The sequence below is a fragment of the Macaca fascicularis genome, chromosome 2 (assembly GCF_037993035.2).
Source record: "Macaca fascicularis isolate 582-1 chromosome 2, T2T-MFA8v1.1".
NCBI classification, from domain to species: Eukaryota; Metazoa; Chordata; class Mammalia; order Primates; family Cercopithecidae; genus Macaca; species Macaca fascicularis.
This window is the reverse complement of record NC_088376.1, coordinates 32,675,416-32,697,412: the sequence shown is the minus strand read 5'-3', so window position 1 is coordinate 32,697,412 and position 21,997 is coordinate 32,675,416. Positions and strand designations below refer to the sequence as shown.

General features: G+C 39.3%; 1 protein-coding gene and 1 long non-coding RNA gene across 23 annotated transcripts in view; one reads left to right on the top strand and one right to left on the bottom strand.

Moving 5' to 3' along the window:
* Nucleotides 1-1,043: 1,043 nt before the first annotated feature.
* Nucleotides 1,044-10,733, top strand: LOC123571672 (uncharacterized). Its single transcript, XR_006695885.3, has 2 exons — nucleotides 1,044-1,100; nucleotides 8,937-10,733. It is a non-coding gene; the product is annotated as an uncharacterized lncRNA (long non-coding RNA).
* A 146-nt stretch (nucleotides 10,734-10,879) lies between these two features.
* ANKRD28 (ankyrin repeat domain 28) overlaps nucleotides 10,880-21,997 on the bottom strand; it is a 191,803-nt gene continuing 180,685 nt past the window's right edge. For 11 of the 22 annotated variants that reach the window (XM_045385170.2, XM_045385171.2, XM_045385172.3 and 8 more), the window contains 5 exons: nucleotides 21,846-21,991; nucleotides 21,110-21,192; nucleotides 20,602-20,684; nucleotides 19,553-19,644; nucleotides 10,880-14,204 (listed from right to left, as the gene is read on the bottom strand). In XM_045385170.2, the coding sequence (XP_045241105.1) occupies nucleotides 13,918-14,204; nucleotides 19,553-19,644; nucleotides 20,602-20,684; nucleotides 21,110-21,192; nucleotides 21,846-21,991 (691 nt within the window). In that variant the 3' untranslated portion in view covers nucleotides 10,880-13,917. Of the gene's footprint in view, nucleotides 14,205-19,552; nucleotides 19,645-20,601; nucleotides 20,685-21,109; nucleotides 21,258-21,845; nucleotides 21,992-21,997 lie in introns of all 22 variants that reach the window. The other 11 variants (XM_045385174.3, XM_065539362.2, XM_074030970.1 and 8 more) reach the window with 3 other exon arrangements.

The following is a 21,997-nucleotide window of genomic DNA, read 5'->3' as shown; positions in this document are numbered from 1 at the left end:
GTCAGTCGGGTCAGCTCAGATTGTTTGGTCCAACCCCAGCCCATGGGGGAGGGACACAGAGGTAGGGATTGTATTAAGGATATAGAAACCGCTGGTGTCCTTTGTTCTTTGTGCTCTTGCAATCTTGATTGACTTGAGTGGCACCCTTCTGCAGAAGTAAATTGCCTTGCTGAGAAAACTTTTGCCTGAGTGCTGGTTTTACTTTGCAGCACTGAGCATTTATTCCTAGTGCATTTGTATATCCAACATAGAATATTTTATAAGACAAAAACAAAGACTCAATTTGTAATATGAATTCTCTCCCTCCAGGTCGGAGGCTATCCACTCCCTCCCAACTCATTCATTTGTTTAATGTGTTCAGATTTTCTTAGTCAGTGTTGTGATTATCTATTGCTAAGTACATAAGTCTCACTTCATTTAATTAAGTTCCACTAGCTTAAGTTTCACTAAGTTCCACTTAGTTTAAGTTTCAACTATGAAACTTAATGGCTTGAACATCCATTTTATTTTGCTCATGAATTTGGGAAGGACTCAATTATGCAGCCCACCTCTTTCTGGCTGGAGGGGTAGGGGATGGAGAACCCACTTCCAGGGTAGTTTCTCCACTCAGATCCCTGGCACATTGACAGGGCAGCTGGAAGGCTCCTCTGGGCCTCTCCATGTGGTCTTTCAGCATACTTGTCTGAGGATAGTCAGACTTCTAACGAGCCATCTCAGGTTTCCCAGAGAGGGTATTATAAAAGACAGGAAGAGGAAGCTGCCAATTTCTTAAAGCTGTGGCCAGAAACAGGCACAGTGGCACTTCTGCCATATTCTATCAGTAAAGTTGCTACAGAACCCTCCGAGATTCAAGGAGAGGAAACACAGAGCCCACTCATCAGTGGGAGGAGTGTAAAAGAATTTGTGACTATTTAAAATCTACCTCAAAGTAGGCTGCTGTACTGATGTCAGTTTTTATTTATTGAGTGCTTAGCAGGCATAGTAGCTCCTTTAATCTTTCCAATAACTCTGTAAGATAGATATCTTTATTAACCCTATTTTACAGATGACGAAACTGAGACACAGAGAAGCTGATCAAGCGGCCCAATCCCCCCAGAACGGTATGTGAGCTAGGTTTTGAACATAGGCAGTTTGCACATGGGAAATTAATGAGCTAATTAGGTTATTTATTGTCATAACATCATGTAATTATTACAGCAATGATAAGGCACATTACAAGCACTATGCAAGTAAGTAGCCTTTCCATGTTCCAGGTAAGTACCCTTCTTGGTTGGGGATGGTCCCAGCTGCTTTTTTGCTGTGGGTTCAGAAGATTGTGCCTGTGGGTGAGTAATGGACTGTTCAAGAGCACCTTCCACAGGAATCTTTGTCAGTTTCTCTAGGCATGAATCTTGCAAACAATATAAAAGTCTTCAAGCAACACACACACACACACACACACACACACACACACACACAGAGTACCAGAAACCCAAGATCAACAGGTTGACAAAACAGCTGGAGGGGGCCAGGCGTGGTAGCTCATGCCTGTAATCCCAGCACTTTGGGAGGCTGAGGTGGGCAGATCACCTGAGGTCATGAGTTGGAGACCAGCCTGGCCAACATGACGAAAACCTGTTTCCACTAAAAATACAAAAGTTAGCTGGGCGTGGTGGTGCGCACCTGTAATCCCAGCTCCTCGAGAGGCTGAGGCAGGAGAATCGCTTGAACCGGGGAGGTGGAGATTGCATTGAGCCAAGATTGTGCCACTGCACTCCAGCCTGAGGTGACAGAGTGAGACTCCATCTAAAAAAAAAAAAAAAAAGAAAAAGAAAATGGAGGGAATTTCAGAGAGAGAATACAAGTTACACTGGTGCTCCTGTCCACAGCGTCCTATGAACACGTTACAGATGGCACAGCTAACAAAGCCCTCTTCTGCGTGGAACATGTGTTTCAGCCCCCTGAGGGCTATTACCTGGTTAGTGAGAGGATATCACTTTCCAGCATCTGTTAATTGAGTGACGCCATACTGCACCACAGGAACAATGGAATGTTTGGGTGCCATGGAAATTAGTACCAAGGCAATCTTGCCAGGCACTTGGGTATAGCCTTTGTACATGTAGCCCACTTTTATCTTGCCCAAACTTCAGACTGATTTATTTTTTAAACCAGATATTCAGAGTGAGTCAAACCCCTTTAATCCAAGATCCCCTAACAATACAGAGAGGAAGCTGCCCTGCCCAATAGCAAGGCTGCTTGACACTTTGAGGAACTGAGCTCAGTCCTCCCAGGAAAGGCACACCTTCAATGCTACCTTATCCCTTTAGTTTGCCCTGACTCTTCTGGGAAAATGAACTGCTCTCCAATCTGTATTCAACGCATTCCTCTAGAATAGCTTATTGAGTACTTCCTATGTTACTCTCTTTCTGCAGAATACTTTTGGGAATCAACTCATTTAATTTATACCAGAACCACGGAGTCTTCCCATCCACATCTGACAGAGTTGATGAAAACTCAAGAGGTTATGTAACTTGCCAAAAATCACACAGGTTGTCCTGTCTGCCTCAAAAGTCCACAAATTTGACCACACAGCCCTGCTGCCTCCCACTGAACACAGGGGCCTATATGTATCTGTCCCCATGTCCAGTTCCCCATCAGGTTGTAAACTCCATTAGGGCTGGGGCTGGTGCTGAGTAACGCTCCCAGGACCTAGTACATTCTCAGTAAATGCTTGAATCAAGTTTGCAAAGGTTGAGCATCTCCAGGGTTCCATGGGCCCAAGAATCCTAACTCAAAATTGGTGTATCTCACACACCTTCTACTCTAGGAAGCATAATGACCTAGGGTTTCTGGTGTAGTTTGAAATCCATTGCTGTGCTTGTAATGAAGGTCATGCTTTCACACATGACTTCTCATCCATGACTGAGTGGTTGGGGGGATAACAAGGCAGACCCATGCCTGGGAAGGGGGGTACTCTAGGTCAGTGGCTCACTTTGGTTCAAAGACTCCCAAGTCTTTTGCCAAATGTTCATTAGACACACCTGGCAGGTAGGATGTTCCCACTCAACCTTTGATCTTGATCTCCTTCACTGGGGTTAGACTTGCATTGTTGTTTGACAGCTTCCCAGCCAACCCTGGCTCCATCATCTCTATTTCCTTTTACACAGGCACTTTCTCCAGTAAAATTCTTGCATGTTTAAAACTATCTTGACATCTGCTTTTTGGAGGACCCAGACTAACAGAGTTGATATTTCAATTTTTTATTCATTTCCTTATCATTAACTTTACTTCTATTCACTCTAAGATGACCATGTAGATTAGGGAACCCAATGTCACAGCAGCAAATCCCTCTTTTCTAAGATGCCTTTCAGGAGTGTGTCCCACATACTAGGCAGTGTGCCAGGTCCTTCATATGCAGTCTTCCCTTCACTCTCCAACAGTCCTGTGAGATCAGTAGGATGACTTTCCTATTATCCTATGATAGGTCATCCTACTGATGACTGTCCTATCATTTCATGGATAGGACATCTGAGGCTCAGGGAGGTTAAATTATTTGCCCAAAGGTCACACAGCCAAAAAATGACAGTGTTCAGATTCTAGACTGTTTATTATTTCATTTAATTCTTCCCATAAACCCAGTGGAAAATATAAGCAAGAATAAGAAAAGCTAACACTTACTGGACGCTTAGGTGTCAGGCACTTCCCATATATTTCTTCATTTAATTCCCACCACAACCCCATGAGGGAGGTACTATTGTCCTCATTTCACAGACAAGAAAACTGTGGTGGGGAGAAATTAGGAGATTTGGCCAGGGTCCCCCAGCCAGGAAGTGGCAGAGCCAGAATTCCTGCTGGGACCAACTGGCTCCAAGAGCCCATGTACTCCCTCCTTCTTGCCTCCCACTCATGGCAATACTATCCCAGCCATACGGAAAGGTGCTTTACCTTAGCTGCTGTTCATGTGGTTTTGTCTGCATCCATTGCTACTCATGAAGGGAATTACAACTCAGGAAAACTGACCTTTTCCACGTCGGATTCGACTCCAGACGCAGGTCTAGCCTTGTTTCGGAACCCTCTGCTTTTCATTTCATTTGAATCCATATTAAAACATAATAGCCTGCATATTCAATATCTTACGATTGAACACTAAGAAGCCACCAAGGATCATATTTATTGTGTTTATATTTATACACAATGTGTTGACATAGAAATTTACAGCAAGTAAAAAAGTTACAAACTGGACATATGACTCCATTTAAAAATGACATATTCATAGTTGTAGATTTGGAAAATATAAAACCAACTTCTGTGTTTACGATCTCTTAGTGGTACGTTTACAGGTGGTTTTGTTTAAAGTATCATACAGAGTAACTTTGCTCTTCTAAAAATCCTCTGTTCTTTGCCTATTCCTTTCCTCCCTCATATCCCCTGGCAACCACTGATCTTTTCACTGTCCCCATAGTTTTGCCTTTTCCAGCATGCCGTATTAAATTCCCAGGAGTAGGATTGCTGGATCATATGGTTTAAGTGTGTTTAGTTTTGTAAGAAACTACCAAAATGTTTTCCAAAGTGGCTGAGCCATTTTGCATTCCCACCAGTAATGAATGAGTTCCTCCAAGCGGGCATGGTGGGTCATGTCTGTAATCCCAGCACTTTGGAAGGCTGAGGGGGACAGATCACTTGAGGTCAGGAATTTGAGACCAGCCTGGCCAACATGGTGAAACCCTGTCTCTACTAAAAATACAAAAATTAGCCAGGCGTGGTGGCACACACCTGTAATCCCAGCTACTCAGGAGGCTGAGGCGGGAGAATTGCTTAAACCCAGGAGGTGGAGACTGCAGTGGGATGAGATCATGCCACTGCACTTCAGACTGGGCAACAGAGCCAGACTCTGTCTCAAATAAAAAAAAAAAAAAAGAAAGAAAAAGAAAAAGAAGAGCTCCTCCACATCCACACTAGCATTTGTGTTGTCAGTGTTCTGAATTTCCACCATTCTAATTAGTGTGTTGTGGTATCTCATTTTGTTTCCCTGATGAGATATGTGGAACATTTTTTCATATGCTTGTTTGCCATCTGTATCTTCTTTGGTGAGATGCCTGTTAAGGTTTTTGGTCCAATTTTAAAAGTTGGTTGTGTTCTTATTTGTGAGTTTTAAGGGTTCTTTGTATATTTTGGATAATATTTCTTTTTCCGTCTTTTACAATTTTTTCCTCCCAGTCTATGGCTTGCCTTTTCATTCTGTGACAGTGTCTCACAGAGCAGAAATTTTAAAATTGTAATGAAGTCTAGCTTATCATTTTTTTTTTCCATGGGTGGTGCCTTTGGTGTTATATCTAAAAAGTCATTGCCAAACCCAAGGTCAGGTAGATTTTCTCCTAAGAGTTTTATAGTTTTGCATTTTACATTTAGGTCTGTGATCCATTTTGTTAATTCTTGGGAAGGATGTAAGATCTGTGTCTAGTTTCACTTTTTGCTTGTAGTTGTCTTGTTCCAGCACCATTTGTTGAAAATACTGTCTTCACTCCGTCACATTGCCTTTGCTCCTTTGTCAAAGATCAGTTAACTATATTCATGTGGATCTATTTCTGGGTTCTCTATCTGTTCCACTGATCTGTCCATTCTTTGACCAATACCACACTGTCTTGATTACTGTAGTTTTATAGTATGGGTAGTGTACATTGTGTAGTGTAAGTCCTCCGATTTTATTTGTCTCCTTCAATATCATGTTGGCTATTCTTGGCTTTTGCCTCTCCATTTAAACTTTAAAATCAGTTTGTTGATACCTATAGAATAACTTGCTGGGATTTTAACTGAGATTGCACTGAATCTATAAAGTTGGCAAGAACTGACATCTTAATAATAGAGTCTTTTTATTCATGAATGTACTATCTCTGCATTTATTTTTTCTTTGATTTCTTCCAATAGAGTTTTGGAGTTTTCTTCCTATAGACCTTATACATTTTTACAAGTTTTATACCTATGTAGTTTGTATGTTGGGTACAAATATAAACAGTATTGTGTTTTAAATGTCATTCTCTGTTCACTGCTGGCATATGAGAAAGTAATTGATTTTTGTATATGAACCTTGTATCTTGCAATACTGGTATAATTACTTATTAGTTCCAGCTTTTAAAATTCATTCTGATTTTCTACATAAATGGTCGTGTCATTTGTGAAAACGTTTTACTTCTTCCCTTCTAACCTGCATACTTTTTATTTCCTTTTCTTGTCTTACTGCATTAGCTAAAACTTCCAGTATGATGCTGAAAAGCAGTGGTGAAGGGGGCCATCCATGTTTTGCTCCTTAGAGTGCAGTGGCATGATCATGGCTCATTGTAGCTTGACTGCCTGTGCTCAAGCAATCCTTCCACCTCACCCACCTGAGCAGCTGGAACTACAGTTGTGTGCCACCATGCCTGACTAATTTTTGTATTTTTTGTAGAGACAGGGTTTCATCATATTGCCCAGGTTGGAGCTTTTTTATTATTATTATTATTTTTTTTTTATAGATGCTCTTTATCCAGTTGAGGAAGTTCCCATGTTTTCCTAGTTTACTGAGAATTATTTTCATGATTGTGTTGTATCTTGTTAGTATTTTGATTTGCTGAGAATTACTGCATCTATGTTCATGAGAAATATTGGCTTACAGTTTTTTGTTTTTGTTTTTTTTTTTTTTTGAGACGGAGTTTCACTCTTGTTGTCCACGCTGGAGTGCAATGGTGTGATCTTGGCTCACTGAAACCTCCACCTCCCAGGTTCAAGTGATTCTCATGCCTCAGCCTCCCAAGTAGCTGGATTACAGGCATGCACCGCCATGCCCAGCTAATTTTTATTAGTAGTAAAAACAGGGTTTCTCCATGTTGGTCATGGCCGGTCTCGAACTCCTGACCTCAGGTGATCCGCCTGCCTTGGCTTCCCAAAGTGCTGCAATTACAGGCGTGAGCCACTGCGCCTGGCCTACAGTCTTTTTATAATCTTTGGTTTTGAAATTGAAGTAATGCTGGCCTCCTTGACTGAGTTAGGATATATTCTTTCTGCTTCTATCTCTGGAAAACACTGTAGAGAATTGGTATAATTTCACCCTGCGTGTTCAGTAGAATTCACCAGTGAATCCATCTGGGTCTGGTGCTTTCTGTTTTGGAAGGTTATTATTGATTCAGTTTCCCTAATAGATATAGGTCCATTCAGATATAGGCCTATTTCTTCTTGTGTACGTTTTGGCAAATTGTCTTTTAAGGTCCATCTAGGTTATCAAATTTGTTGGCATGAAGTTGTTCATGATATTCCTTTATTATCCTTTAAACGTCTATGGGCTCTTTATTGAAGTCGCTTCTCATTTCTGATATTAGTTGTGTCCTTTTTTTTCCCCCCTTAGCTTGGCTAGAGTTTTACTGATGTTATTAATCTTAAAAAAAACAAAAAAAAAAAAACAAAAAAAAAAACTTTTGGTTTTGTTGAGTTTCTCTACTGAAATACTTCTTCTTCAATATCATTGATTTCTACTCTTAATTCTTGTCTTCTGCTTGCTTTGGATTTGCTTTTCTTTCTCTAGTTTCCTAAAGTGAACACATACATGATTGATTTTAGAACTTTTTTTTTTTGAGACAGAGTATCACTCTTGTTGCCCAGGCTAGAGTGCAATGGTGCGATCTCAGTTCACTGAAACCTCCGCCTCCCAGGTTCAAGTGATTCTCCTGCTTCAGCCTCCCAAGTAGCTGGGATTACAGGCGCCCGCCACCACACCTGGCTAAGTTTTGTATTTTTAGTAGAGAGGGGGTTTTGCCATGTTGGCCAGGCTGGTCTCAATGTTCACTAGATCCAGCTGGTTGATGGTGTTAAGTACAACAATGTCCTTGTTGATTTTCTGCCTGCTAGTTCTGTCCATTAGTGATAAAGGGGGTGTTGAAGTCTCCAACTATGAGAGTGGATTCATCTATTTCTCATTGCAGTTCTACCGGTTTTTGCCTCACATACTTTGATACTCTGTTGTTAAGTGCATTGGTCAAATAATTGAGAATGAGGTTTTGAAAGAGCTCTAGCTTTGTTTTGTTCCTTCTGGTGGCTGCTAGGCTGCAACAGGAATGTGGGCTGTTAGTTTTCAGGGCTTCTACAGCTGGACAGCGAAAAAGGTGACGAATCCAAGTTAAAACATGACCAAGACTGTTGTCCTTAGGTAGATTTAGTAGTTTTTCTTAAATTAAATGCTCTTGAGGTTGCTGACAGCCTTTGATTTTCAGACTTCTGTAACAGTCAATTCTGAGAAATTTTGCCAGTTTTATCACGGCTCTTATGAAGAAGCTAATTTTCGGAGCTCATTACTCTTGCCATTTTCACTGACATCATTTAGCAAAAGCTTTTCGACCATTTGGGCTTTAAAGATGAAAATTTATGTTGGCTTCCATGAAGGGATTAAAAAAAAAGATGAAAATTTAGTTTTCCTTAAAGAAGGGTAAAGAGATAGAAATATAAGATTAAATTACTATTTTTTTTCAATGAAAACACATGGACACAAAGAGGGGAACAGACACTAGGGCCTACTTGAGGGTGAAAGGTGGCAAGAGTAAGATGTTCAAAAAACTACCTATTACCTGGGTGATGAAATTATCTGTACACTAACCCCCTGCGGCATGCAGTTAACTTATATAACAAACCTGCATGTTCCCTTGATCCTAAAATGTTTTAAAAAATTAGTTTCAAATTACAGAAATATTTCAACCTGTATTTCAATTCTAATTAAGAGAGTAGACAGATAAGAGTCATACGGGAAAGGGGAATGAGACAACCACAAGGAAATGAAAAGTAACACAAAAAGAGGAATGAAGCAGAGAGATGGAGACATTTTTTAAGTGCTGGAGATGGAGAGATGATAGAGAACTGATCTAGAATGGAGAGCACTAGATATCAGCATTTTTTGTCTTAAAAGTAGTCACTAGCCAAACTTTCCTATCTTGTTTCAGATTAGGTTGTACTTTGAAAGGGATGAACACAGCAACACACCAGAGAGGGGCCCGGTGCTACATTCTTCTGGAGACTGAGGTAGGGAAGAGGTCGGTTTTCTACCTTTGGAAAAGAGCAGATCCAACAACCAACCAATCAGCAGCACTGCCAAGCAAGAACTTTCCAACTCAAAACACATGTTTGCTGCCCAGTTTTATATCTGGACTACTCACACTCTAAGGGTACCACAAAAAGGGAAGGAACAGGAATAAAGGAAAGGCTACCAAGCATACCCATGGAAAAGCTGAAAACAGCACAAATCGGTTGACATCATTTTGGCCTGACTGTGGAAATGGAACCCAAACTATCCTCCCCAAAATGGCAGAGAATACTGCCCCATCCCACTGAGGTAGGGGCTGGCCACATGATTTGTTATGGCCAGTGGAGTGCTGGCAGATGTGATGCACGCAGAAGGCACAAACCATACTTGTGTGGTTGGGCTTGCCTTCTTATGCTTCTACCATCAGTGTGGAAACTTCTGTATAACTTTTGTATTTTAGCCCAGGCCCAAGGATGAACATAGATGGAGCAGGTGGAAACACAACTCATAGCAGGTGGTAAAGCCCAGCCAGAGACCCAGCTTGAAGCAGTCACCCACACAAGCTGATGTCAGCCAATCTGCAGAGGCATGAATAAGAATGATTATTTTAAGCAACTGAGATTTGGGGTGGTTAGGTGGCAACAGCATCTGAAATATTAAGTAGACATCATTCTTTTAGGATCCACTCCTGAGGTCAAACTATGTTACCTCCCCCTTTACTGCTGTATGCCAAGAGCCTAGCACAGTTCCTGGCACATAGCAGGTGTTCAATAAACACCTGTTGCAGTCAGATTTACGTGTTTCTTCTAAAAATAGCAATCTAGGAGAATAAAACTGAGAACTTACATAATTAAGTGTTCAGTGTGTGTCGCAACTTCAAAATCAACAATTTCAACAAAGACCAGATTGCATGTCAGCAGTCATTAGGGGGTTAAGAGCACTGACTATAGACATGACTGCCTGGATTTGAATCTAGGCTTCACAAATTACCAGCCAGGTGACCTTGGGCCAACACTACTTCATCTCCCTCTCTTTCCTCATCTGTTAAATGGTGCTATAAATAGTATCTACCACATGGAACAGTTGTGTGGATTAAGAGATAATTTATTTCAAGTACTTACAACCTTGCCCAGTACATGATAAATGCTGCATAGGCATTTTCTATTATTACCTGCATAAAGACCATTTTAAGAAAGGTTATTAAAGCCCTCTTCACCTGTTCCTCTCATCACCTATTTATATCCATTTGTTCTCACTTCTATTATCTAATCTTGTACATGTTTCCAATTAGCTCTTTTGTACATTTTCATCATCTTTCTATGCTCAGGATTGCTAAGTGCCAATATCTACTCTATCCCAAAGCGCCCCTCCGCCAACTCCACCAACTATTTAAAGAACTGCTGATTTTGTTATTTTCACACAGGGTATCATTTGCCCCCTTCTCCATCTGTTCAAATCTGATTCTCAATGTCCGGACCTAGTCTTCCATGATGCCTGTTCTGATCTTCCCTCCCAATGTGATCTTAATCTGTACCTTTTATCAATTCATCTCTACCTCAATTACACTTTTATTACTTTCTACTTATACCTTTCCACAATGAAATTAATTGTAAGCTCCTAAAGGACAAGATCACAATTTCTTGGTTTTCTGCCCATTCCTACTGCCAAGTATACAGCTGGCAAGCAATATTTGTTGAATAAATATATTTGAAAATCCCATATAGATAGGTTCATGTAAAGTCTAAATCAGCTTTGCTAAAAAGTCACTTTTTTTTTTTCTTAAAAAAAGAAAAAAAATTGTCAATTCAATGCTAGACAGTTTAAGGGAAAAGAAGTTTGCCTGTAAAAGAGACAGACACTTGATTTATTGCATTAAAAAACTTTATTTCTTTTAAAAGGTCCAATATAAGCCAAATTAACCCCAAAATTTACAGCTACACTTTGAGATCTCCTGAACTAAATGGCACTGTTTGAGATGAGTGTCTTGTTAAAGGAGGTCATTTGCTATTACCACCATTTCACCCAAAGTAGTTCTAGAGCAGAAGCTGGTATTATAATACACATCAGATATTTCAGGTGTCATCTTTTATGCATAAGTTAAAGAAAGCAAACAGGCTTTTCTACTCTGTGTGAGGATAAGAAACACTACAGAACAGGGCCTGAATGCTTTAGATATACAAGGTGTAACCATAAAGGAAATTTCTACGGCACTGTGTTCATTCATTCAAGTAGTTCATGTACTTATTCCAACAATACCAGTGTAGTTCAAATACCATTTGAGACAGTACTTTGGGGTTTCCCTTCATTGGGTGCAGACCAAAGGAAGTGGTTAAGCTGGGGGGCAGACTCTCACAGATGGATTACAAAAGTAATGAAATAGTTTTCTTAGTGGGGTGGCATTCGCAAGAACTACCTTAATGTTTTTGGTAACAGCATCATTTACATATAAGTGATGCACGATAGAAGTTCTGGTATATGTGATAAATTAAAAACAGCTTGTCACTTTATAGCCACACCTTGGATTTCATTAGATGTGGTAAATCTAATAGTGTGTCAAATGAGTCCTTCTGGAAATCACTTCAGCAGAGAAATCAAACAGCCTGTAAAAGAGAAGACATGGCAGAATGTGCGAGATTCATCCTTCCAACATTCTCAGGGTTCTCTTGGAGGACAGACCCGGGCCCAAAGACAGAAGTTACCGGGAGGGAGGCTTCAACTCCATCTAAGGAAGACCTTTCTAACAGTTAGAGCTGCTCAACAACTGAATGGACTGCTTGGTGAGGTAGAGTCACTTGGAAGTGTTCAAGGTGGAAAGATCACCCTTGTAGAAGGGACTCCTGCATTTGTTAAGAGGTTAGAGAGTGGATGAACCTCAGGTCTCTTTCAATTCTGAGATTCTAGAAAATTCCCTCAGGGAATTCAGAAGAGAATTCCTAAAAGGAAAGAGAAAGCACACATATGTATACTTTTAGAATCTGCTTGAATTTTCTTTTTTCTTTTTTTTTTCAAAAGGTACAATAGAAAATGTAGTCCACTGCCATTAAAATGCATATTCACCTTCCTACTACTAATAATTAGGAAGGGTTCATTATGACTTCTTTATATTATAAAGAAAAGATGGGGGATTAGACTTATAATTTCTGTAAATATTTTAGAAAAAATGCTTAAAATCTAGTAGTCAATGCCCTAGAAACTTTATAGATTTGTAGATAATATGCACAGATACAAATACATTATTCATTAAATACAACTCACATCTGTGTTTTATTATACTCTAAAATATACAGGAATCTTGATGTACTGAAAGAGTGCAAGTAAATACAGTATTCAAGCAGTCACTATTTCTATGTACATGCTCATTAATTCTTCAAAAAACCCACAAAATTATCAAATAGATCAAAATACTGTTCTGTGTTTTCACACTTTATATTCAGAAAAACCAGCTGATAATTTACAATGTCATAAAGTTTCCAGTTTCACAATACAAAAAGGATAAAATGAAATTGGGTATCATTTTGTTGCAATTTATAGAACTTTACCCATACCTGTAAGACCCTCAATGTTTATGAAATCATTTTCACTGGGAAAGTGACAGTTACAGTAAAAGCAGAACCACACAAATATTTATTTAAAGCTGAAATATCAGCCTTCTCTCTCTCTTTTGCTATTTGAAAGTAGTCTTCAATTTGGCAGGCAACTGCTTCTCTCTCCAAATAGTAACAGGTTACAAACATGCTACTTTAAATATGAATAGGACCTAAGGCTTTAGTATTTTAAATCTTGCCCAATACAGAAATGCCTTCCAAGAGACTTAGTGATGTTTAATTTATGAACAACAAGGAAGTATTTTCCTTTTGATTATTTACTTTTTCAAAACTCATAGATCAGAATAAACATAAAAAATCCCCCAACCCAAGGTGGGGACACAAAAGTAACCTAAGCGACTAAGGTGTGCCATTCAAAGTAGAGAGGTTGAAGACTCCATACCCCAGAACCACTTAGCTGCAATAGGGTGAAATAATCTACTTTTCGATTTCATGAATTTTTTTTTTTTGGAAATTCTTTACATTTTTAAACAAAAATAGTACTATTTTAAACCCAAACCATTCAAAACAGGGCAACAGCCTGACCCCAATCCATCTCAATGTCTATGTCACAAGTATTTTCACCCGTATTGCACCCAGTCAGCTGGTTTTAAATTCTAATAGTATAAAAATTGGAAATTTGAAATATTTATGTAAAAGAAAAAAATGTAAAAATACATCTGCTTTCTCTCATGGTTTAATACAGCATTGGAAGGCTTTCAGATATTTTCTTAAAAAAAAAAAAAAAAACTCAACATTTAAAACCAAATCTCAGCTTCATTTCCAGAAATATTGCAGTTTGGTTTAGGTAATGTTTCATTTCATCTACTCCAGTTCCCACAAAATGGCATTTTATTAAAAAAACCTTTCAGTTATTTGGTCCTTTTGCAATTTGCTGTGCACATAATGCCTACTACCAAACTTTTATTGCCTTTAAATTTAGTTGTAATTTTATTGATAAAATTTAAATCTAGTGTCTTTATGTCTTCTGTTACAATAGTGTTGCTTGTGTAAGCAGGTTAGAGTGCACAGTGTCCCCAATTATTCCTGGCACTGCAAAACCAAATTAAACAATTCCACAAAGAACTCTGACATCAACGTGTTTTCCTCAGTCAAGTCTATTTCAAGATTCTAGAAGTTCCTTTTGTAAAACTTGCCTTTAAAACTCTTCCTCCTAATGTCATCACATCTCTTAACACTGGCTCACTGTGCGATCTTTCCTCTTAGGTTGAATTTCTACGTGAATATCAAAGTGCCTTTTTCCTGAAAAAGCACAGTTTGAAGCTTTACTGTGAGAACTCCCTCCTCCTCAGCCTCTCAGTAGGTCTCAGAATCGGAGTCGTTGAGCTCATCCACGTCAGTGTATAAGTACTCCTGTTCCCCGCCAATGTTATTGAAACTGCAATAGGAGCTAGGTTCATTCCTCATGATGGGCAAAGCTTCAAAGCTGACTGTTTTTGAGGTGTTGGTATAACGGTTAATGGCATTGAATGTCAAGGATGATAAAGGACTACTTGATGAGACAGGCATCATGGTGGCCAAAATGAGAGCCAGGCAATCAGCCACATCCTTATTGGGAGCACAGGCCAAAGCTGGGGTATAGCCTAGAATTAAAGATAAAATTTAAAAATTAAGCATCCTGAGACATATTTCAGCAAAGATAAGGAAATAAGCCTAAAGTACTTCAACTTTAGACATATTTTACATTACGTAGCTTATAAGAAATTGCTGTAACCAGCATGATTTACAAGTTTCTATTAAGTAGAAAAAGAATAGCCATAGAAACCTAGGGTGGAAGGAGACGTTAGACTAGACAACAGAATAGGAAACAGGCCCTGAGAAGAACGACTTCCCCAAGATCTCACAACTTATCCGTATCCATCTGAATTCACAGAAGAAACTGGGCTAGAATAAGAAAACCACCACAGATCAGTGAATCTTCTTTCAGGATGGTAAGCAGAGATTTAATGTTAATTTGTAGTTTTATCAGTGTCAAGATAAGAAAAAATAAAAAAATTTAATTTGTAGTTATGTAAGGAAGCTTTTTGACGCTAAGAAATCTAAATGTGTATAACTTCATGGATCCGCCACAGGGCAGGTGCTCAGAAGATAGGTGTTGAACGAATGACACTTGGTTGTCAATTTAACTTTTCTCTTGGGGTCATAGTCTCTTGAAGACAAACTAAACAGATGAACTTTAAAAACTACTAAATCAAAACAAATATTTCCTTTGTAAATATTCTTTTTTAAGCAGAAGACAACTGACCTTAGTCATAAGTTACCACAAAGTGTCAACACAGCAAACCAAGGAGGAAACATTTGGTACCTCAGTTGGTACAACACTCAGTCTTGAGGATGGAGTGGGAGAAAAGTGAGAATAGTGTGATGCCAGGCTTCAATTATACCACATGGAACTTTAATAGTTTATCACAAAACATACATTTGTATAACCACCACACAGGTTAAGAAAGAGAACACTACCAGCATACCAGAGGCCTCCATATATCCTCTACCCAATCATTATACCTTTCTTCTTCCACAATGGTAACTACTATCCTGGCTTATGGGGTAGTAATTTCCTTGCTTTCAACTTGGAGTCATCAACACTATAGCTTTTTTTTTTTGTTTTTTGAGACAGAATCTTACTCGGTCACCCAGGCTGGAGTGCAGTGGTACAAACTTGGCTCACTGCAACCTCTACCTCCCAGGTTCAAGTGATTCACCTGCCTCAGCCTCCAGAGTAGCTGGGATTACAGGTGTGTGCTACCACACCCAGCTAATTTTTTATATTTTTAGTAGAGATGGGGTTTCACTATGTCGGCCAGGCTGGTCTCAAACTTCTGGCCTCAAGTGATCTGCCTGTCTCAGCCTCCCAAATGCTGGGATTACAGATGTGAGCCACCTTACCCAGCCTACAGTTTAGTTTTGAGTTTTTAAAAAACTTAATATAAATGGAATCATATAGTATGTATTATTTCATATCTGGCTTTTTTGTGTTGCATTATGTGAGATTTATCAATATTATATGTAACTGTAGTTGGTTCATTTTCATTGTTATACAGTATTTCACTGTGCGATTATACTATGGTTTAGTTACACATTTCAACTATTGGGCATCTGGTTGCTTCCAGTCTCCCACATATTTTCATCTATGCTATATTAGCCTTGATAAAGAAAGGATTTATTTATTTATTTTTTTTGAGACAGGGTCTTGGTTCTGTCACCCAGGCTGGAGTGCAGTGTGATGATCATGCTCACTGCACCCTCAACCTCTGGGCTCAAGTGATCCTCCCACCTCAGCCTCCTGAGTAGCTGGGACTATAGGCACATGCCATGCCTGGCTAATTTTTAAAATTTTTTTGTAGATACAGGGTCTCGCTTTGTTGCCCAGGCTGGTCTCAAACTGCTGGCTTTAACCGATCTTCCTGCCTCTGCCTCCCAAAATGCTGTGATTACAGTAGTAAGCCACTGTGCCCAGTCACAAAAAGTAATTTTTTCCCCCTTTGTAAAGTTCCCATTTTGTCAAGGGTCAAAGAGAACAACTGATGTCCTTCCAAGTTTGGCAGCAGTGGCTGAAGGCTGTCTGTACTTTTAATTAAATTTTATTTGTCCAAAGTAGCTAGAGGAGTGCTTCACTGCCCACGTTTCCTTCAAGGGTTCTTCTAAAGGTGCCTGCTGCTATTGTTCCTGCTGCTGGCAGGCAGAACAACCCATTACATGGGCCAGGATGCCTTGGATGATAGTGGGGGTGGGGAAAGAAGCATGTTTCATGTGTGTTTTCTAGTCAGAATATGACTAAAAATAGGCTCCTCTCCTCTGCATGGGAGTTATTTTTTGAAACGAAGTCTCGCTCTGTCACCCAGGCTAGAGTACAGTGGCGTGATCTCGGCACACTGCAACCTCTGCCTCCTGGGTTCAAGCGATTCTCCTGCCTCAGCCTCCCAAGTAGCTGGGATTACAGGTACGTGCCACCACACCTGGTTAATTTTTGTAGTTTTAGTAGAGACGGGGTTTCGCCATGTTGGCGGGGCTGGTCTCAAACTCCTGACCTCAGCTGATCCACCCGCCTTGGCCTCCCAAAGTGCTGGGATCACAGGCATGGGCCACTGTGCCCGGCCAGTTATATCTCTTAACATGCCACTTTCTTTGCTTAGAAAGTTCCTTCCCCACTTTCTCCTTATCCTTTGGATTTTGGCTTAGCAGTCACATTTTTTTGGGATGCCTTCTCTGATCCTGCAAGAAAGGATTTGAAGACCCTCTTAAGTACTCTCATAGCATTCTATGCTTATTCCAATTAAACTATTTTAAGTGCATCATTAATAGCCTGTTTACACTCTTATCTCCAAGGGAGTAGACTATGTCTTATTTTACACTGTATCCTCAGAAGTTAGTACGGTGCTTGGCATAATCACTCAGGCAGCAAATATTCACTCATGCAGCAAATATTCACTGAGCCTCCACTTGCTCAGGCACTATTCAGAACACTAAGAATATATCAGTGAATGCAACTGATAAAGATTTCACTGTTCTTGTGGAGCTTACATTCACTTTAGTGGGGAAGACACACAATCAACATAATAAACAATATGTTAAAAGCTTTATGTAAAAAAAGAGGAAAGAGTGAAGCAGGTTAACAAGGACTGAGAATGCCGTGGTAGGAGTATCTAGCAAGTTGTAGTACAGAGTAGTTAGAATATGCTTCATTGAGAAGATGAAAGTGGAGCTAAGATTTGAAACAGGTGACGGATTTAGTCATGGGATGTTTGGGGACAGAGTGTTCAGGCAGAGTAAACAGTCAGAATGAAGATCACAATGCATGTATAACCCTGCTGTGGAGGGGCTGGCATTGCAGAATCAAGTAGAGAAAGGAGAAGACTAGGAAACAGTATCAGAAAGGTGACGAGGTGGAGGACACATCATATAGGGCCTAGTAAAGTCATTTTAAGAACTATGAATGGGGCCAGGTGGAGCACTCTGGGAGGCCGAGGTGGGGGGATTGCTTGAGGCCAGGAGTTCAAGACCAGCCTGGACAATATAGTGAGAGTCTATCACCACAAAAAATAAATTAGCTGGGCATGGTGGTGCATACTTGTAGTGCTAGCTACTTGGGAGGCTGAGGTGAGAGGTTCTCTTGAGCCCAGGAGTTCAAGGTTACAATCAGCTATGATCTACCACTGTACTCCAGTCTGGGCAACAGAGTGAGACCCTGTCTCTTTACAAAACAAAACAATACAAAACCAAACCGAACCGAAATTCAAGAGTAACATGTTCTCATATACTTTAAAAGGATCCAGGACAGGCTGGTAGCAATAAATAAAAAAGTGGGCATATTTTAAATCTACTTTAGAGGTGGAGTCAAGAGTGTATGCTGATGGACTATACACTGGGTATGAGTGAGAGGAATCAAGGATGACTCTAGGGGTTTTGCCCTGAGCAATTGTAAGAATAAGAATTGTCTTCAATGGAGATCATGATGTTGTGGGGAGAGTAGGTCTGGCAAGGGGAGTGGAAAAGGATCAACCATTCAGTTCTGGACTTTCTAGGTTTAAGTTGTTTATCAGATATCCACATGGATATGTCAGTTAGGCACGTGGATATACAGAGACTATGAGAAGTCTGGGTTGGAGATACAAATCTGGGAATTCTCAGCATATAGGTAGTATTTAAAACCAAAGGAATTGATGAGAGCACTAGGGAGTCAATGTAGATAGAGAAAGCAAAAAGAATGAAGGACTGAGTCCCAGAAGGAAAGGAGGGAGAAATTTTGTAAAAGAAATTAAGAAAGAATAACTAGTAATGTGGAAGGAAATCCAAGGAAGTGTGGGGTTCAAAAACCAGAGTAAACAAAATTTATCAAAGGAAACAAGTAATCAGTTATGTCAAAAGCTGATTTATCAAGTAAAATGAGAGCTAAGTAGTAGTAAACATAGTAGAAGTCATAGGTGGTTTTGATGAGAATAGTTTTGTTATGTGTAGGGGTGAGGGGAGAAGGCCTGACTACAGGGAAATTAAAAGAGAATGGAAGAATGAGGCCAGACACTGTGGCTCACACCTGCAATCCCAGCACTTTGGGAAGCTGAGGTGGGCGGATCACCTGAGGTCAGGAGTGTGAGACCAGCCTGGCCAACATGGTGAAACCCCGTCTCTACTAAAAATACAAAATTTAGCCAGGCATAGTGGCAGGTGCCTGTAATCCCAGCTACCTGGGGAGGCTGAGGCTTGAGAATTGCTTGAAACCAGGAGGCAGAGGTTGCAGTAAGCTGAGATCACGCCACCGCACTTCAGCCTGGGCAACAGAGGTAGACTCCATCTCAAAAACAAAAAACAACACAACAACAACAACAACAACAAAAGAATGGAAGAATGAGAGGTGAATACTGGGGACAGCAAGATAATAGTTTCGCTGCAAAGGGGAACACAGAAATATGGCAGCAGCTGGCAAGAGTAGTGAGATTTATAAATTGTTTTTTAAAGATGAGGGAACTAGTGTTTATATACTGAAGAATAATACAGGAAGAGAGTGAAAAATTGTTACCGCAGGACATAAAAGAGAACTGTCAAAGTGACATTATGAAGTAGGCAAAAGGGGACAGGATCTCGTGCATGAGTAGAAGCACTGACTTTAAATAAGAATATAGCACTTAATTAGGATCTTAATAATATTTGCTGAAAGAACAAAATCTTTGGCTACTAAAACAACAGAAAGTGGCAAGTATAAACAGTAAATACTAACTTTGCTATAACAGATGATACAGGAATTCAGAAGTACATCTGTTAGAAAACTTTTCCTATTTCTTTTGCCCTTATTCCTTTGCTGCAAACTACTATTCATTATTCACTTTAGCTCTCCTCTTTGACTAATAAAAAATATCCAAGTTTATTTCTCTTCAAATATGGATCATCAAAAGATAAAAGCTCTAGGTTAAGGGAAGACAATATAGAACCAACTTACCATTTTCATCTACTGCAAGCACACTTGCTCCTTTTCCCAAAAGTTCCTGAACCACCATTGTTAGCCCATTTCGGGCAGCAACATGCAGAGGTCTAGGGGAAAAAACATGATACATGTACACACACACACCTGGCTGCCAAAGAGCATTTTTGTCAACTTGTGAAGACCAAGAGGTACAAACTTGAGGCACCTAGTCCTAATAACAAAGATGGGGGTAGGGAGAGCAGAACCTCTGTGCAATGCACTGTCACACCTTGTCAACGTGTAGCTCAACATCAAGCTCAGCCATAGGTCCCATCGACAGTCCCTACCTTCACCCAATCCTTTTGTTACTTTTCTTCTCAGACTCAATGTTTAAAATAATTTTACCATTGAAATTGCATTCCTCCATTGTTAAGGAATGAGGCTGGTAAAGACATAGACTATATATTAAAAACTGTAAACTGCAGTAGCATAAATTCTAATAGGTTTTGAAAACAGCTTACAAGCATCATGACTAATTTTTGGACTTTCAAGGGATCTGACTAATCCCAGAATGGGCAACAATATTCTAAGATTTTTATCTTTACTAAACCTCAAAATGGAATAGTAAAGGACAATGAGAGACACTGATGTAAGATTTCTGTCAGTCAATCTGGAGGTTGGCTGCTCACATTATTAAAAAGTCTGATTCTTTCAGAAACTTTATTTGCTTACAGACACACATAAAGCTTCTTACCTCATTTATTGTTAGTTTCAAGTAACATATTATTAGTTCATTTCCATAAAATATACAAAATAGTACTACTTTCCTTCAGAAAATTAGGTAGGTGGATTAAGAACAAAATACATTATTGTCAATGTTGTAATGAAGTTTCAGTTCAAAAGCATTTTAAATAATATGCCTTTTAGTTGTGATCATTTTAGAAATGAGTTTTGACAGTTGTAAACTATTAAAATTGCTTCTATGACTAATGAAACCTATTCCAACAGTCATGTTTAAAAAAATCCATTTATCATTTTTATAATTATAGGTCACAAAGTTTATACTAGATACTGACAGTACTCACGTTTGCAAGGCTGCGTTGGTTGCATTGATGAGGTTTCTATCTGTTATCTTTTCCAGTATTAACAAGGCACTAGTTTCATGACCCTACAAAAATTGTGGCAGATAAGTTATAAAAACTTGGGTACCATTCAAGGTACATTTATATACCCAACAATCTGCAACCCTAGTTCATATAATATGTACAACACCATTCATATGCCATGAATTTTCCTGGCTAATATCTTAATATTTGCCCAAACACATCTTGGGAGTGAGGGTAGGAGAAGAGGACAAAATTAAGATTAAGGAAAGAGGATAATTATACTTAGGCTTGTGTTCCAAAACTTATTTGGCTTACTGGACACTTTGATACGCCATGGTGCCTTATAAGTCAATAATTTTGTTCAAGAAATCTAATACCAGTGATCATTAGAGAGGTTTGGTCCTGAGTTCTGTTCATTTTAGTGAAGTCAAAAAACTTTTAATGCCACTGTTAACAATGAAAACATGTTCTTAAAATGTATACATACCTTGCTACAAGCCAAATGGAGGGCAGTATTTTTACTGTTATCTTGTAAAGTCAGTTCTGCACTAGCACTGCTAACCAGCATCTCTGGGAGGAAAAAGTGCATCAATTCTTATGTTTATGAACATGTTTCTTAGATTACCAATAACTCACTGTAGAGAAACGAAGATACAAAGCAAAACAGTCCCTCTCACAAAAACTTAAGTACAAGAAAAATATTGTAATATATAACATATATACTGTATCTTCACATAATTGTATGAGACAATTATATTGTTGTATAAGTCACACACTCTAACAATGGCAATTAACATTTATTTTGTGACTGTGCACTAAATTTTAAATACTGTTTTATATGCTCTGGATTTATAGTAATTTATTTAAACCTCACAACAACCCACCAAGTAGATACTGTTATTTTTCTCATTTTGTAAATGAGAAAACTGAGGGAGGCATCAGGTCATTTAGCTGGAAGATCTAGGACTCATATTGAGGCAATCCAACTCCAGAGTCAGTGTTCTTCACCACTATGTTATAGGGCCATCGTAAAGTAGACTCCTCAATCAGTAAGTGCAAACTAAAACATTGTATCCCTAAATGAAAATGTGGATTGCAAACAGGTAAAAGGTTTTAAGTCTTAGGAGTGGTAAGATAACTAGCTGAAGTCAGAAGTCTTGGGATCTAAGTTATAAATAAGTGATACACATACTTAGGAAAATACAATTTTAAAGTTTATTTACCAACTGTATTTGTTTGTCCATTTTCTGCAGCCATCATAAGAGGTGTTTTCCCTGTAGAGTCCACAGAATTGACTTGAGCATTATGGCTCAGCAGCAGCTGTAAACACTCTACATGGTCTGTGAAGGCAGCTGCATGGAGAGGAGTTCTGTGA